This window comes from Triplophysa rosa, linkage group LG21, assembly GCF_024868665.1.
Source record: "Triplophysa rosa linkage group LG21, Trosa_1v2, whole genome shotgun sequence".
Taxonomy (NCBI): Eukaryota; Metazoa; Chordata; class Actinopteri; order Cypriniformes; family Nemacheilidae; genus Triplophysa; species Triplophysa rosa.
Genome location: NC_079910.1, coordinates 4,159,532 through 4,174,163, shown reverse-complemented (window position 1 = coordinate 4,174,163; position 14,632 = coordinate 4,159,532). Strand labels below are relative to the sequence as shown.

Genomic DNA, 14,632 nt, shown 5'->3' with positions numbered 1-14,632 from the left:
TTTGCTCAGATCATCGTCTCACATGCGTAAATTACACACTAGAAGTGAGATTTTGGCGCATTTTTGTGTGCGTAGTTTCGTCGAGGGTAAAAAGAATACAGGCCAAACGGGATGTCTATTTATTGCCTCTTCAAACGCTAAAACACAGCCCTGTGATTTGTCTTGAGGGCTGCAATAAAACACTTAAAGCTCCTACTCTTCAGTCACATAAGCATACCAACTGCAGACTGAGTGTAATGTGTTACTCACTACTTCATTCACAAGACTGATGCCGTAAAATAGATCACAATATTAAATATCGTCCCATCAAAGGCTTTTAGTTCAAAGCCGTTGGAGCAATAAGGTTGAACATCAAAGAGTCAGACCTGCAAAGACACAACCTACACTTAGTATCTTATCTCTCAATTAAGAAAATCTACACGTTGACAGTTATATTTAAAGCAATTAAAAGCTATAAGAATTGATCGTGCATTTTTGTCTGCTTTTAAACATATTTTAGTTTATTAAGTGGCCTATAGCGCCTGGCGATATAAATAAAATATTTGCTTAGTTAAAAGAAAGATACGTGTAAAAAATTACACGTATTCCAAGTATTTGGAAACTGTTTCGTTTCCACAATGTAAAATACTCACAATATAAAAATATGAATGCCATACGATAAAACGCTCGATCACACTTTTCATGCAAGAAATATTTGTATGACTGTTATCTATTACTTTCATAAGTTTTTGACCACACCATGAATAGTGTGTTATTCTCAATTCAATAGTAATATGTACTGATGCGCTCTCCTTTATAATATACATTTATTTTTTTATTTTACTTTTTCTGCCTCCAATGATTATTTACACATGTATTATACTTTGTTTAAATTACAATTATTATTAAAATGATTTTACAAGTATTTGTAGCATTAATGAGAAATTGACAAATATACGAAAATAAAATCACGTTCAGCAGACGGAAACGGATCAAATAACAGATAATATAAATATCATTTCAGCCCATTCTCTATGCCCACTAGTAACATTTTGACGGTCTGACATTTTTCCAAATTATTACAATCCATTGAAAAGAGAGAAAAAGTGAATCCTTATATTGATTATTTCCTAAAGTAACTAAGAGCCGGGACTAAAGAAATATTGTGCGCATTTAATCAATCGATAAGCAGATTAGTCTGTTTTAAAGATGTTAAATGCTTCTTCGCACTGTCAGGCTGGAAGTAAATTTTACTATTCTGTCAATCTCTTGTTTTGCTCACCTCTTTCTTAACCACTGTTTTTAGCCTCACACTTTCCGTCATGTGGCCTGCATTAAGGTCATGGAGCAAACCCTAAACCACTCGGTACAAACCAGTCCTTTCCTCCACAAAACTCAACAGAAATATAAAAAAGATTAATTTAACAACTAAATTATTTAACTGAGCAATAATGTTGTATTTGTATTATTCAACAGTTGTCATCGCAAGTAATTCTGTAAAAAAATATTGTAAATGCAAGAACAGTTTATACTTTAATGCAAATGTAAATATAGTGTTTTTTCATAAACATTCCGTAAACCCTAAAGAAAAAAAATGCTACAAAATGTGCAGCTCTCTGTTCACGAGATAAGAAACTCGCTGCACAGCCCCCATACATTCAAAGGAGTAATTGCCTCAGAGCTGGAAGTCCTCAGTTGGTTTTGTTACTTTTATGGCACCAAGGCGCGTTTGACGCATTCTTTAGTAAGATGCCCCTTCCCCCCTCCTTCCTTAGGTTCTTTTTACAACTGAAATTATCAATACATTACAAATGGGGAAAGGAAAAGCGCAGACGTTTCCCCTTCAGCCTCATGAAAGCCCGAGGAAATTAGACAGAGAGAAAACAAACAAACAAACATCACGGTGATATCTACTGAATAAAAAAAGATTAGCGTGGTCCTTTTTTGCCATGATGAATCCTGGTGACCGTTTATCAGTATAACAATGTGTAGAATGAGAAGATTTAGTTTTTAGTTATCGGAATATCCGGAATATCAATGTAATTCGCACCTTTAAAAAAGAGGGTTGGTGATAAATTGTGTGCGGATACAATAGCCTATATGTAAACTAGCTGAATAGCTCGTCACATTCTTTTTTACCTATAACATACATAAGAGACAATTACTTATTATGTATTACAATTTATTACGCCCTGAAGGTAGAAGTGTCGTCATGATTAAGATATTCCATATTATATTCATTGTTTTATTTCTATATAGTCTGCATCAGTAAAGTAAAAGCTGCTAAAACGAATCATCCAGGTAACTCGTTAAGATTAAATGTTGCTCATTGTAAAATGCGTGTAATACTTCGAGAATCACTCTCTCAATACACGTGGACAGGCTTCACAACAGAACACAGAACAAACTAACTTGCTGATAAATGTACAAAAAAGTCGTAATTGCTCGTTCATGTGTGTGTGATTCTGCGTTTCTTAGTGTGTATGTGTGTGTGTTTACTTAAACATTATAAACTGAAACCACTGGGATAAGAAGCTACAAGCTCGATATTCCTACGGTACACAGCGAATTCAATTGGCTGAAAGTGGTCAGGTGACGCTGTCATATTGTCCTTCCATGAGCCAAGCCTTGGCTATAACACTTGGTTTGCGCGTCTTAACCGGAGACTGGAAATTAATATTATTGAAATCCTTCTGAAGTTCATTTGAAAGAGAGTTAGCAAAGCAGACAGAAGACGTGTGTACATGACAGAAGGAAAGCGAAGCACAAAGAAAGTGTGAGATTGAGGAAGGGGAAATAAGATAGGAGGGCGAGTTGATGAGAGGGCGATAGGGAAGGTATGAATTCGTATTTCGCGAACCCGTCGCTCTCCTGCCATTTATCTGGTGGGCAAGAGGTTTTGCCCAACATGCCTCTGAACACGACCACATACGATTCAGTCAGACATTTTTCTTCTTATGGCACCACGGTGACCCAAAACCGGATTTATGCGTCCCCTTTCTATTCACCTCAAGATAACGTTGTGTTTGGATCAAGTCGAGGACCGTACGAGTATGGATCTAACGTGTTTCTCCAAGATAAGGACGTGCTTCCCAGTTGCAGACAAACTAGTATGGGACTCAATGCGCAGAGCCACGTTGCCCAGGAGTACAGCCTGGAACAAGCTCGTGCAGGAACACAGGAACAGAAGGGGAACAACATTCAGATCTTCCCGTGGATGCAACGTATGAACTCGCACAGCGGTGAGTTTTTACTGCTACTTGGGACATACCCTGGTGGAATGGGTCTGTTTTACGATACGTCCTATCAACAGTGTAGCTACATTTTATGGCCTCATAAACCACTACTAAATCATCAGACTTTTAAAGCCCCTTTTTCAAAGAGGGGAATCCCATTTGGCTAACCTATTTAATACTCTAGTGCTAAAATTATTTTTAAAAGTTGTGCTCTTAGTGTAAATGTATTAGATGTGCAGTAACAAAGTACATTTAAAATCATATAAATTGCATGCATTTTGTCGTTGCTTTTTAAATCACTTCTGTAATTTAACCTTTAAATAAAAAATTCACAACTTAATTTTACTTTTCCAAAGTAATGAAAACCGTCCCAAATATATTTGAATGGAAGAAATGTTTCAGAAAGGTACAACACTGAAACTCTAGATTTCGCTCCGTGCCAGTGGTAATGCTTTATAAATAAATACGTGCTTTGTCAAAATGTTCTGTCAGTTACCTTAAAAATGAAATATAACACCTGTAATTTTACCTTATGCTAAGCTTCTACCATGATTTCCAATATGTATTTTTATACAATTTGGTTGCACTTATTTATATTTGTAAATAGTTTATTTATTCATTTCTTCTGTTTCTCACAATAGGAGTTGGGTACGGGTCAGACAGAAGAAGAGGTCGCCAGATTTACTCCAGATACCAAACCTTGGAATTGGAAAAAGAATTTCACTTCAATCGCTATTTAACCAGACGCAGACGCATCGAGATCGCCAACGCTCTATGCCTAACCGAGCGTCAAATCAAAATCTGGTTCCAAAATCGGCGCATGAAGTGGAAGAAAGAGACCAATCTAACTTCTACTGTACCGGGGACCGAATCGACGGGTACTTCTCAGGAGACCGAGAAGGAGACCGAAGAGGAGACAGAAGAAGCTAAGAAAAAGGATTAGGAAACCGTGTTTTCGAACGCCTGTTAACTGCAACGTAACTACCTAAACTCTGAGAATTGCAAATATTAATGCATGGACCGTATACTCCGCTATTTCTTTGATCGCCCCCCTCCTCAAACCAGCAACCACACACACAACTACCACCAAGTCACTAACATATACACATGTAGAAACAAAAGGAGAGATTAAAAGGGAGAGAGAAGCGCACGTTATGCACCATTATGCAATTCACTACTCTTTGTATTGAATAGGATAAAATGCCACAAAGTGGTATAAAATGCCACAAAGTATCTATTTGTGTGGTTGACAGCTGTAGTATTATCATGTTGCTATAGGCTATTAGAAAATTACTTGGATAAAATTGTATTGTAATTTGATAGGCTGTTTCCCCAACTATACAGCCTCCAAACAAAGTATCCTAAGCATTCCAAAAGTCAATGTAACTTCTATGCACATTCAGTGTTTTTTGTCCACGCGTATTTGTACAACGATGCAAGCACTGACGGGATGATCTATACTACCTAAATCCTTGATACATTGTATTTTCCTTTTTTTCTTAATTTTGCCTTTGCCCCGTCAGTGTTGTGATGTTTAAAATGCCACTGTACATCATAATTGTAGCTGTATGCATATAAACTTGTCTTAAAAGAAAATCCATATGAAAAAATGTATACCTTGGTACGCAATTATATTGTTTGTGTAAACTGTGTATTATTTAATAAAACTCTTGAAAAAAAGTTGTAGTGTCTTAGTTTTGACTTAAGCTTTCGAGTTCTGTTCGCAATTCATGTAAACTGAATAAAAATGTATGTGGCTTCACACGTGTTTGTTGCAAAGAAGCTTTATTTATTAACTTTGATTGACTCGTTTTACCAGGCTTGTAGCAGCGAAACATCAGCTAGTTTATCAAATTTACTGATATATTGACATTTGGTTTATCCATCAATTACTTTGTATAGATGCAATTTAATCTGTGTAGAAGTCCAGTCATTTTAAGATCGCAACGTAATTGTTGTTACTAATAATTATGCTATGTGTTTGAAGTTATTTTACAGCGTCTGTTAGACGTTTTTATTTTATAAATAAAACATACCTCCTTCATGATACAGCCACAATGCTCAGCTGGCAAAATCACCCCTTACCAAAGTAGCATTGCATGCTATAACGGTGAATCAGATGTTCTGCGATAAATATTGACATGCAGTGTAGGGATGCTGCTGCAATATACGCGAAAAGTCGAAAGTGTTCTAAAGATGATTGTCATATTGGCCATGAATTATCACGAGCATTGACATATAGTCAAATAATAAGGCTAAAAATGAAAACACACATAAAAATCATAACTCAGAAAAACTGGAAATTACCACTTACATTTGTCACATATGTGATTGGTGTGACAATGGTATAGTTTATATAACTCAAATTACCATGACATTTGTTGTGTCAAACGTAATCAAATTTAATTCTATAATCCTTAATACGTTGCTGCGTGTGCGTTGGTACGTATGCGCTTTGTCCAGTGTTAGACGCCAGATGACGCTCTTGTCTAACGGTCTCGCCCTTTTTAGCCCACAACCTTAGATGATTTCCATATACCCAGAAGTTATCGGACACGTTTTCCTGTCTATCAATAACCTCCTGGGGATCTAGCCAATTTATGACTGGCCAACAGTTGCACGTGATTCTATTTAAACATCCCATATTTGGGCATTACGCGTCGTATCAAGAAAAAAAGGAAATGATTTCCTCCACCTATAAATCCTGCTCTTTTTTAGGGCAAAGCTAACGTCCTCAAGAAATACAAATAAAATCCAATAAAAAAATTAAACTCCTTGAACAACTTATGTATACTTTATTAGCCGATTCGGTTTCTGCTGTGGCGAAGTGCTTTTTGGTGACTCGTTTGTCTGATTCGTAGGGGATTTTGTTTTAGACATAGAATGAGCGCATACGTTGGAAAGTCTTTTGCTAAGCAAACGCAAGACGCCTCCTCTTGTACAATGCACACTTTTGGCAACTATGAGGCTCTCTCTGACTTCCATCAGTCCAATTACGCATACGAAGGGCTTGATCTCAGCGGATCCTTCAGTGATCAAATCTCCTCCAACTCTTTAAAACGGGAGGCGATAAACACAACCGACCGTGCAAGGATCAGTGCAGCAATTCAGCGACCACAATCCTGTTCAGCTCTGAGCTCACATAGCTTCGTAAGCACCCACGGGTACAACCCCCTCAGTCACGGACTGTTGAGCCAAAAAGCCGAGGGGAATATGGAAGTTATGGAGAAGCCCAGCGGCAAGAGTCGCACGGGTGATGTCAAAATGGAGACTACTTCAGCGATAAAACAACAAACTAATTCAACTCAGCGTCAGCACCAGTCGCAGCCGCAGATATATCCGTGGATGACAAAGCTACACATGAGCCACGGTAAAGTTATGTTTAATGTCTGTTTTAGAAAAAGAGGAAAACTGCACGCATCTCATCCTCGTCATTGCATCTCCTTCCTACCCTGTTTTGTCGCTCCATATTTTTCCTCTTGAGTTTTATAGGCCAAACGCAGGAAATAATAAAACTAGCGGCCGTAAATTTTATGACAAAGGCATCTATTGCTCGTAAAGCTGTCCTGTTACTGTGAAGAGGTGATCTCCGGCGAAATTTATTGAGATATAATTGGTTAAGAAAAGCAAAAATCATAAAAGGTGTAAATGTACTTATTATTTCTTGCTTTAAGAATTTAAGGGAGTTTGCATGTCATTCAAGTGAAATGATATTTCAAAAAAATTGTTGTAGGCTATACGTATATGTAAAGCAATACAGTCCCTACATGAAATATATATATATATATATATATATATATATTATATATATATATATATATATATGTAATGAGTTCTTTGTGTTATTTTACTAAACAACAGTTAGTTGCATTTTGCACACTGCTGATGTCTTTATAATAAAGTACACAAAACTAGTTCATGTAAATTTGCATAGTAGCTTAAAGGTATGACATTGCAAACTTGCTGCCATTTCTTATACTCTCCCTTAACTCAGGAAATGTTGGGGGGTTTGTGGCCTTTATTTACGATTATGCTTTATCACATTTGTTTCGTGCATGACACTTTTAAATTTCACAGAAAATAAACAAATATTAGCCATACCATCCGTCCACTGTTTTCATTTTGATTTCATAATGCTTGAAGTATCCATATTGCATTGTTTGGGTTATTTTTGGTGGCAACTTCATCAATGAATTTCATGTAAATATGCATGAAGACGACAGTCGATAAAAGTTTTAGGTAACCCAATATATCTTTCTGATGCCACCTCAGAATCTGACGGTAAAAGGTCACGAACCAGTTACACCCGCTACCAGACTCTGGAGTTGGAGAAAGAGTTCCACTTCAACCGATACCTCACACGTCGAAGACGTATCGAGATTGCCAATAACCTCTGCTTGAACGAGCGCCAAATTAAAATTTGGTTCCAGAACCGTCGCATGAAGTGGAAGAAGGACTCAAAGTTGAAAGTTAAAGGAGGACTTTAAGTTATGTGATGTACGGCTCCTATTCAAATAGCCTGAAAATAAAGTCATGGCTGACTTTTTAAAAAGCAAACGGTTAAAAAAGATTTTGCTGTATACGGCAATGTTTTTATTTGTCTAAACTGTTGTTATGTGCATATGTCCACATCTACCATTTTTATTAATATTGCCCCAGGTGCGGGAGATGCTTTTTGAATAATGTATGACCTTAAACTTTTTTTAAATGTGCTTTATTAAAATTGGTTGTACCTATAGCCTATATACCAAGGCCTGCATCCAATTAAGTTGACCTTAATGTAAGTGCAAATAATTTGGTGCTTTAAACTTGAACATTCATCAATCTGCCCACTGTATTTTTGCCTTTAAATGGAACGTGTCTTTCTATTCATTGTACTTTCTGTCGTAAAAACATCAACTATAATAGGAGTAAATCTCACGACATGCAAATAATGCAACAACTGTAGCCTAGTGTCATATTAATGGCTGTGTATCATATTTTCTTTTAGCCAGGAGCATTTAAATGGTACTTTTCTCTTGGGAATTACATTTATTCAAATACTGTACAATCAGAGCAATTACTCTTTTATTGTAAATCGACTGTTTGGGATAATTTCTTACGCAGGTACCATGACGTTTGTATAGGCCAGCTGTAATGAGTAGTTTATTGATACACCTGAAACACGACCTACTTTTTTGCAAACCACATTTGTTCTATGTGCTAACAAATCAATTTTTGTTATTCATTGGTTTGTTTTATTTAACCTTTCTTGTAAGTCACAAATAATTTTTCATTCATCAACGATTCACGAAAAAAGCCTAAAATTGCCAATACAGTAGCCACACATTACTCATTTCGTCAGCACTGGGTTTGTCTCTTAATGCTGTAAATAAACGTTATGAAACTTAAAAAACGACCAGATTTGAAACTTTTTTCTGTTAAAAATAGTAGGAACAAATATAAAAGTGTCATTTCGAAATTAGGCTATACAAACTTATTTCCGAGACATTGTGCATAAGAAAACGTTTTGCGCAATTTAATTTCAATTAATAAAATTTTGTTTCGTGTTTCCTATCTGTCTAGCCTGCATGTGTACTTACAGTGATGAGACAATGATTAAGCTATAACGGTCTGGTCACTTATTTACAGTAGCCCTTAGACGGAGGCACATAAAACTTTATGACCCCAATAAACTTTTACAGCGCTTCCTCTCACCCATCAGACACTGACAACTGTTTCCTTTTTAACAAACTGGCGGAAGTTTACACAAACATTTCAAAGTGACGTTTGGTATTAAGCTTCAAACAACAACAGAATGGTTGGCACATTAAATCCTTTTGATTAATTTAACATTCCGTTCCATAAATAATAAGCTAATAAGTGAACAGTTGGGGTGTTTGGATAACACATTTGCAGTGCAACATTTTTCTATAAAATAGCCAGCAACTATTATTTAATTTATTATTTGTATTTAAACTACAATTAAGTCAGCATTATTGTTGCTATATTTAATTCAGACGAAGAGACCTGATGTTAAGTCACTCTATGTGCAGAATTTTCACGCAGTCTTGGCCTGTGGCTAGAAAGGTGAAACAGAGGACACAGCAAGATCGCTGCCTGCGTGTGCAAAATGGTAATTTCCGACAAGCTTGCTCTGTAAGCACACACACTGTCGCTTTATTTCTGGTTTATCAAATGGTTTAATCTCCATGTTTCAGAGGTATATGGATGTACATACAAATACACACACATTGAACTGAAAATTGAAACAGTAGACTTATCAATCTAATACTACTACTACTCGAAATGTGCTTTCATTTTTAGAAGGGTCTCACTCACCTATGTTGGAGATTCATTGTAATTTTCCATGCTTCTTTGAATATCTACACTTGCTGCCTTGTGCTGACCGTAAGGGACACTTTGAGAGTTACTGTGGCTACTATGTTGCTTTTTACACAAACCCCTCTTTTTTTAGCTCACTTGCCACGTATTTTGAAGTTTTCAGGGTTATTTATGCCAATTGCCCAAAGCTGGACCAGTGAGTGGTGCAGGGAGAGCACGTGGGGTCATTAAAGTGGGTTTTATGGCCTGCGAGACCTGACAAACCCTCAATATATTTACATCATATATAATGTTAACTGTCCGTAATCGCAGCTGTTGGCTAGTCTTATCTCTGAGACGACGGCCGAGAGCCTGTTAGTGTGGGTTACTCGCGTCAGGATCCGTAGACCGCTAAAGTTCGACTCTCCCAAATGGATCTCAAGCGGTTGCAGTAAGTTAATAATCTTTGTTTTCCCCTTTTTAAATTAAATATGTACTTTCCTGCGCAACACCCTCGGGAATTAATCGAGCATGTAATTCAATAATTCTTTGAGAAATTGTTTCACGTGGTGCGCAATGTGTCTCTTCTGTTAAATAATTTTATTAGTCTTCGTTTAAACGTGCGTATTATGGATTTTACTGGTAATTTGACAATGATATGAAACTGTTTTTACTGTGTATGCGTGTTTAATTGTGAATATCATGACAAATATTTTCTAAAAGCTGTACGACGCATGATAAAAAACACGTTCTTCCGTCGAAAAAATGTGAGGTGTTTCCCTTGTGCTGCAATTTTACTGATGTCACAAAAAAACGAAAATGCTTTAGTTTTAGGGTACCTGCATGTCGTGGTAAGAGTCTGAATGGCTGTGAAAAGCTAATTTTGTAATAAGCGATCTTGTATTGGCTTGCAGATGAGCAGAACATAGATCTTTAGAGGACATAATGTGGGGTCATGTGCAGGGCAGAGAAGATCTGTTGTTGTGTGGTGGGGTCATGTGCAGGGCAGTGTGCATGGTTAGACAGAGTCACCGGATACACAAAATATACATAACTATTTTTATGCCATATATTTGTGAAGTACACGAAGATTTTACACATTGCATGTTATGTTTTTGACGGTTTTCAATTGCGGATATTCATTGGACTTTATTTGACAGATGCGACTTAATATGCATCATATGAAAAGTTTAAGCCATGTTTGACTTTATGATGTTGTACTTGGAAACTATAACCTAGACTGCTCTATTCACCGAGAACGTTCTCTTTAATCTTTGCGAGGCGGAGCTTGGCTGAGCTGGAGCACTGCTGCCATCTTCATACTGCTGTGTTACTATTTTGTAGAGCCCTATGAAATATTAGAGACCTCATTACATAAAAGAACAAATGCATTTGTTTAATGTTTAAGCATGATGAAGTAATTTAGACCCTTTTTTGCTCTGCAAAGTTTATGCAGGTGTACAAAAAGAAATGCCTTCTTAGTAATATTTGTTTCCTTTATATGTTCCAACAAAATGTCCATTGGCTTGATAGATAGCTCATAATGAAGAAATGAAAGGTAAAAACAAGGCTAATTGTTCTGACATGGTCATGCAATTATTTTTGCTGATTTATGATCTATTTTGAACATAACAAATGATGGGAGATGTTTGTATATTTTGAAAGAGATTGCTGCAGGGGACGACTGTGGTTTAAGAAACAAGAGAGGGCTGCAAGTACAGATACAACACTATCCATTTTATATGCCATTTAGTGTACGATATATAGAGATCACAAGCAAATTCTTGTATATTATTCTGATAATTTGTCTGAAATCAGATTTGCAAATATTTCACAAATTATTTTCAACATCACTTTTTCAGTCAATGATTACAGTTTGTGGTGTCCAAACAATGTTAGAAAGCACAAAAGAGTTTCAAAAGGCTTATTTCACTGATTAATTTTGTCTTGTATGGCTGCTTCTTGTTGTAAATACTGCTGAGTTGTAAATTTCATTACCTTCCGAAGGGCATTCCTTCCAGGCTTGGTGTTAAGCGCATGCCTTTCATATTATATGTAGACAGATCTGGCAAGTAAAACAACGGAGGAGTTCTGGTTCACATCAGAACAGGTTATGTCATTGGTAAGATATTGAACTTGATCGAACTTGTTAGGTTGCTGTTAGTAAATGCTGATAACCTGGACCTGTTAATACAAGAAAATTGGTTACTTTTGAAATGTAAAGTTTTGTTAATATATTACATCAAACATTTACACATTTAATTCACTGAGGGTAGTAAATTATTTCTTTTGTGGAATTATACACTGGCTCACACGTGACTCTGCATTAAATAATACCATTTAATACAATCAATACATTTTATAGCATGTAATATAAAAAATAGTCAAAAATACAATATATTATCTTAAGTGCCATAAAGATTATCCACATTTTTCACCAATCTCAAAAGCAATTCACAGATTTCACAGATAGAAAGCAATAGTTTATCGCTGATACTGTATGTGTTGCCATCTATCTTTGCTCAGAGCAGGTGCATTTTACTGAGTTTACTGGATTGATCAAACAGGATACATTTAATACATTGATTTAAATTGAAATAATAATCAATGTAATGTTAAATGCAAAAATATTTTATGGGTATTTGGACTATAAATCATTTAGAGCATAAATGGTCATATGATGTGTTTGGTGCTAACATATAACACTTCACTGAAACATGTTGCATGTAGGCATAGGCCGAATACCGGTTTCAAGGTATACCGAGGTTTGAAAGAGTCAAGGTTTCAAAACCACTCAAATTTTCTTCAAATTTTACAGTTTCAAAGGTAAAATACATAATTAAGTCATGTAATGCAATGTTTGATGTTTAGGCCTAATATATGGGCTATGACAAAAATACATTTTTTGAAAGAGTATTATAATTTTAAGGCTTTATTTTTACCTGACATATATGGTCTATGAATGTTGGTTAAAAATAAAATGTATTTGTGTCCAGTTGAAAAGTTGTTGTTTGTATACACAGACATTTGAAAATAACACATTTTAGTTTTGTAATTGCAATACCATGAAACCGTGACACTTTTGCTAAAGGTTATCATACCGTCAAAATCTCATACCGGACCCATGTCTAGTTGCATGTGTCTTTTTTTTACTTAAAAGAAAAATTTGGACCAGAAAATTGCGCCCAGAATTTGAGCAACAGGCATTCACAAAATGTCACATTGCCCTAAAATGTCATTCGTTTATGTGTTCACATCTATCTATCTATCTATCTATCTATCTATCTATCTATCTATCTATCTATCTATCTATCTATCTATCTATCTATCTATCTATCTATCTATCTATCTATCTATCTATCTATTTATGTAAAAATACAATATATTATCTTAAGTGCCATACCATAAAGATTATCCACATTTTTCACCAATCTCAAAAGCAATTCACAGATTTCACAGATAGAAAGCAATAGTTTATCGCTGATATGTGTTGCCATCTATCTTTGCTCAGAGCAGGTGCATTTTACTGAGTTTACTGGATTGATCAAGCAGGATACATTTAATACATTGATTTAAACTGAAATAATAATCAATGTAATGTTAAATGCAAAAATATTTTATGGGTATTTGGACTACAAATCATTTAGAGCATAAATGGTCATATGATGTGTTTGGTGCTAACATATAACACTTCACTGAAATATTTGTTGCATGTGTCTTTTTTTTACTTAAAAGAAAAAGACAATATTTTAGAACATGAGTATATCACGTGTAAAGTGAGTATTTAATAAACTGTTTAATTCGATGTTTCAATTTATAATTAGGGTTAAATATAACTAGACTGATTTCAGTGAACTGCTTGTCTAGTATCCTACCATCAAAACTCTTTGAATACTGTGTCAAAAACATTAACTGCCAATAGGGGGCAATAGTTTTATATCCCTCTGTATTCCGCTCCCTCAGTTTAGGCCACACTGGGTTCAACATATTTTTCTGTCATTTACCAGATTACTACCTAAAGACATATATCAGTGAACCAATAATTGTCTTCTAAAGTGGTTTCATTATAGATACACTTTGAAAGAATTTGTAAATCCCACAGAATTGATAAGACATTATGTTGTTACAGAGTCCCTAAATAAGAGCACTTCTTTTAATGCTGGAATAGACTCTAGTTATATTCTAAATTATGTTTGTAGATAATTCTTGTGTGAAAAAGCATTTCCAAGCGGTATCTTTGTCCTCTTAGTGGGTAGACCCTTCTTCTTTATTCTGAGTCATGTGGATGAGGTAAATAATTGATGAAGACAACAATGGTGTTATGGAATATTAATTAATATTTAGAGAGGTGGTGTTTTAATAAATGTATTATGACTTTGGTCAGGGAAAACATGGGCTGTTCACTCCCACAAAACATTGCGGTGTAACCGAAATTACTTGTCAGGAATACAGAAGCTATGCTAATCACGATTTACGTGTACTTGTGACTGTGTTTAGATGGACCTTTTTGCGTGTTCCATGCATGGAGAATTGCATTACTTGAGGCAGATTTCATTTGATGTTTTGTCTGTTTGTATACACGGATAAACAATCTTATCTTTCTCTCACTTGTATGAAAAAACATATATAATTTACTGAAATAATTTTCTTTCTCCCTATTTAGATCGTATGAGATTGACTGACATTTTAAAGACAATGAGTGGGTCAACTGTAAAAAATTATCTCCATGTTTTTACATGTTGTTTTTGTTAAAAACTCAATGAATCTAAAAGGTCATATGGATTTTTTTCATATGGATCAATTCTGAGATGCCATGTAAGCCTGAACAACTATGTTCTCATTTTGGAGTCTTTTATTATTGCAAAAATAACAACATTAATCAAGGAAATAGCTCTGAAAATAACCTGTGCTAAATACATAGCCTTGTCCTAGTTTAAAGGATATTGCCTTTGGACAGTTCACTCTCAAAGGGAGACAAAGAAAAGACTATTAAAAACATTAAAACATCATTGGTTAACAATTGAGAATTGAAATGGAATCAACAGAGCCATTTTGTGTTGAATTAGTATATTGTTACTAACAATACCACCACTTAAGTGATTTTGTTTTACATT

General features: G+C 35.4%; 3 protein-coding genes across 3 annotated transcripts in view; all 3 read left to right on the top strand.

Moving 5' to 3' along the window:
* hoxc10a (homeobox C10a) overlaps window positions 1-14,632 on the top strand; it is a 64,313-nt gene that overhangs the window by 27,404 nt on the left and 22,277 nt on the right. The gene's annotated exons all lie outside the window — the stretch shown is intronic.
* On the top strand, window positions 551-4,882 carry hoxc6a (homeobox C6a). The gene is made up of 2 exons (XM_057362937.1): window positions 551-3,221; window positions 3,857-4,882. Exons 1-2 carry the CDS (start codon window positions 2,819-2,821, stop codon window positions 4,156-4,158), a joined length of 705 nt encoding a protein of 234 aa, XP_057218920.1. The 5' UTR covers window positions 551-2,818; the 3' UTR covers window positions 4,159-4,882.
* On the top strand, window positions 5,928-8,602 carry hoxc5a (homeobox C5a). Its single transcript, XM_057362938.1, has 2 exons — window positions 5,928-6,585; window positions 7,488-8,602. The coding sequence occupies exons 1-2, from the start codon at window positions 6,099-6,101 to the stop codon at window positions 7,700-7,702; spliced, it is 702 nt and encodes a 233-aa protein (XP_057218921.1). The 5' UTR covers window positions 5,928-6,098; the 3' UTR covers window positions 7,703-8,602.

What these genes read in the sequence shown, in the direction of transcription:
- hoxc5a (XM_057362938.1), top strand. Translation starts at nt 6,099, where the DNA reads ATGAGCGCATACGTTGGAAAGTCTTTTGCTAAGCAAACGCAAGACGCC. An exon ending in AAAGCTACACATGAGCCACG is followed by an intron (nt 6,586 to 7,487) that starts GTAAAGTTATGT and finishes ATGCCACCTCAG; the next exon opens with AATCTGACGGTAAAAGGTCA.
- hoxc6a (XM_057362937.1), top strand. Translation starts at nt 2,819, where the DNA reads ATGAATTCGTATTTCGCGAACCCGTCGCTCTCCTGCCATTTATCTGGT. An exon ending in ACGTATGAACTCGCACAGCG is followed by an intron (nt 3,222 to 3,856) that starts GTGAGTTTTTAC and finishes TTCTCACAATAG; the next exon opens with GAGTTGGGTACGGGTCAGAC.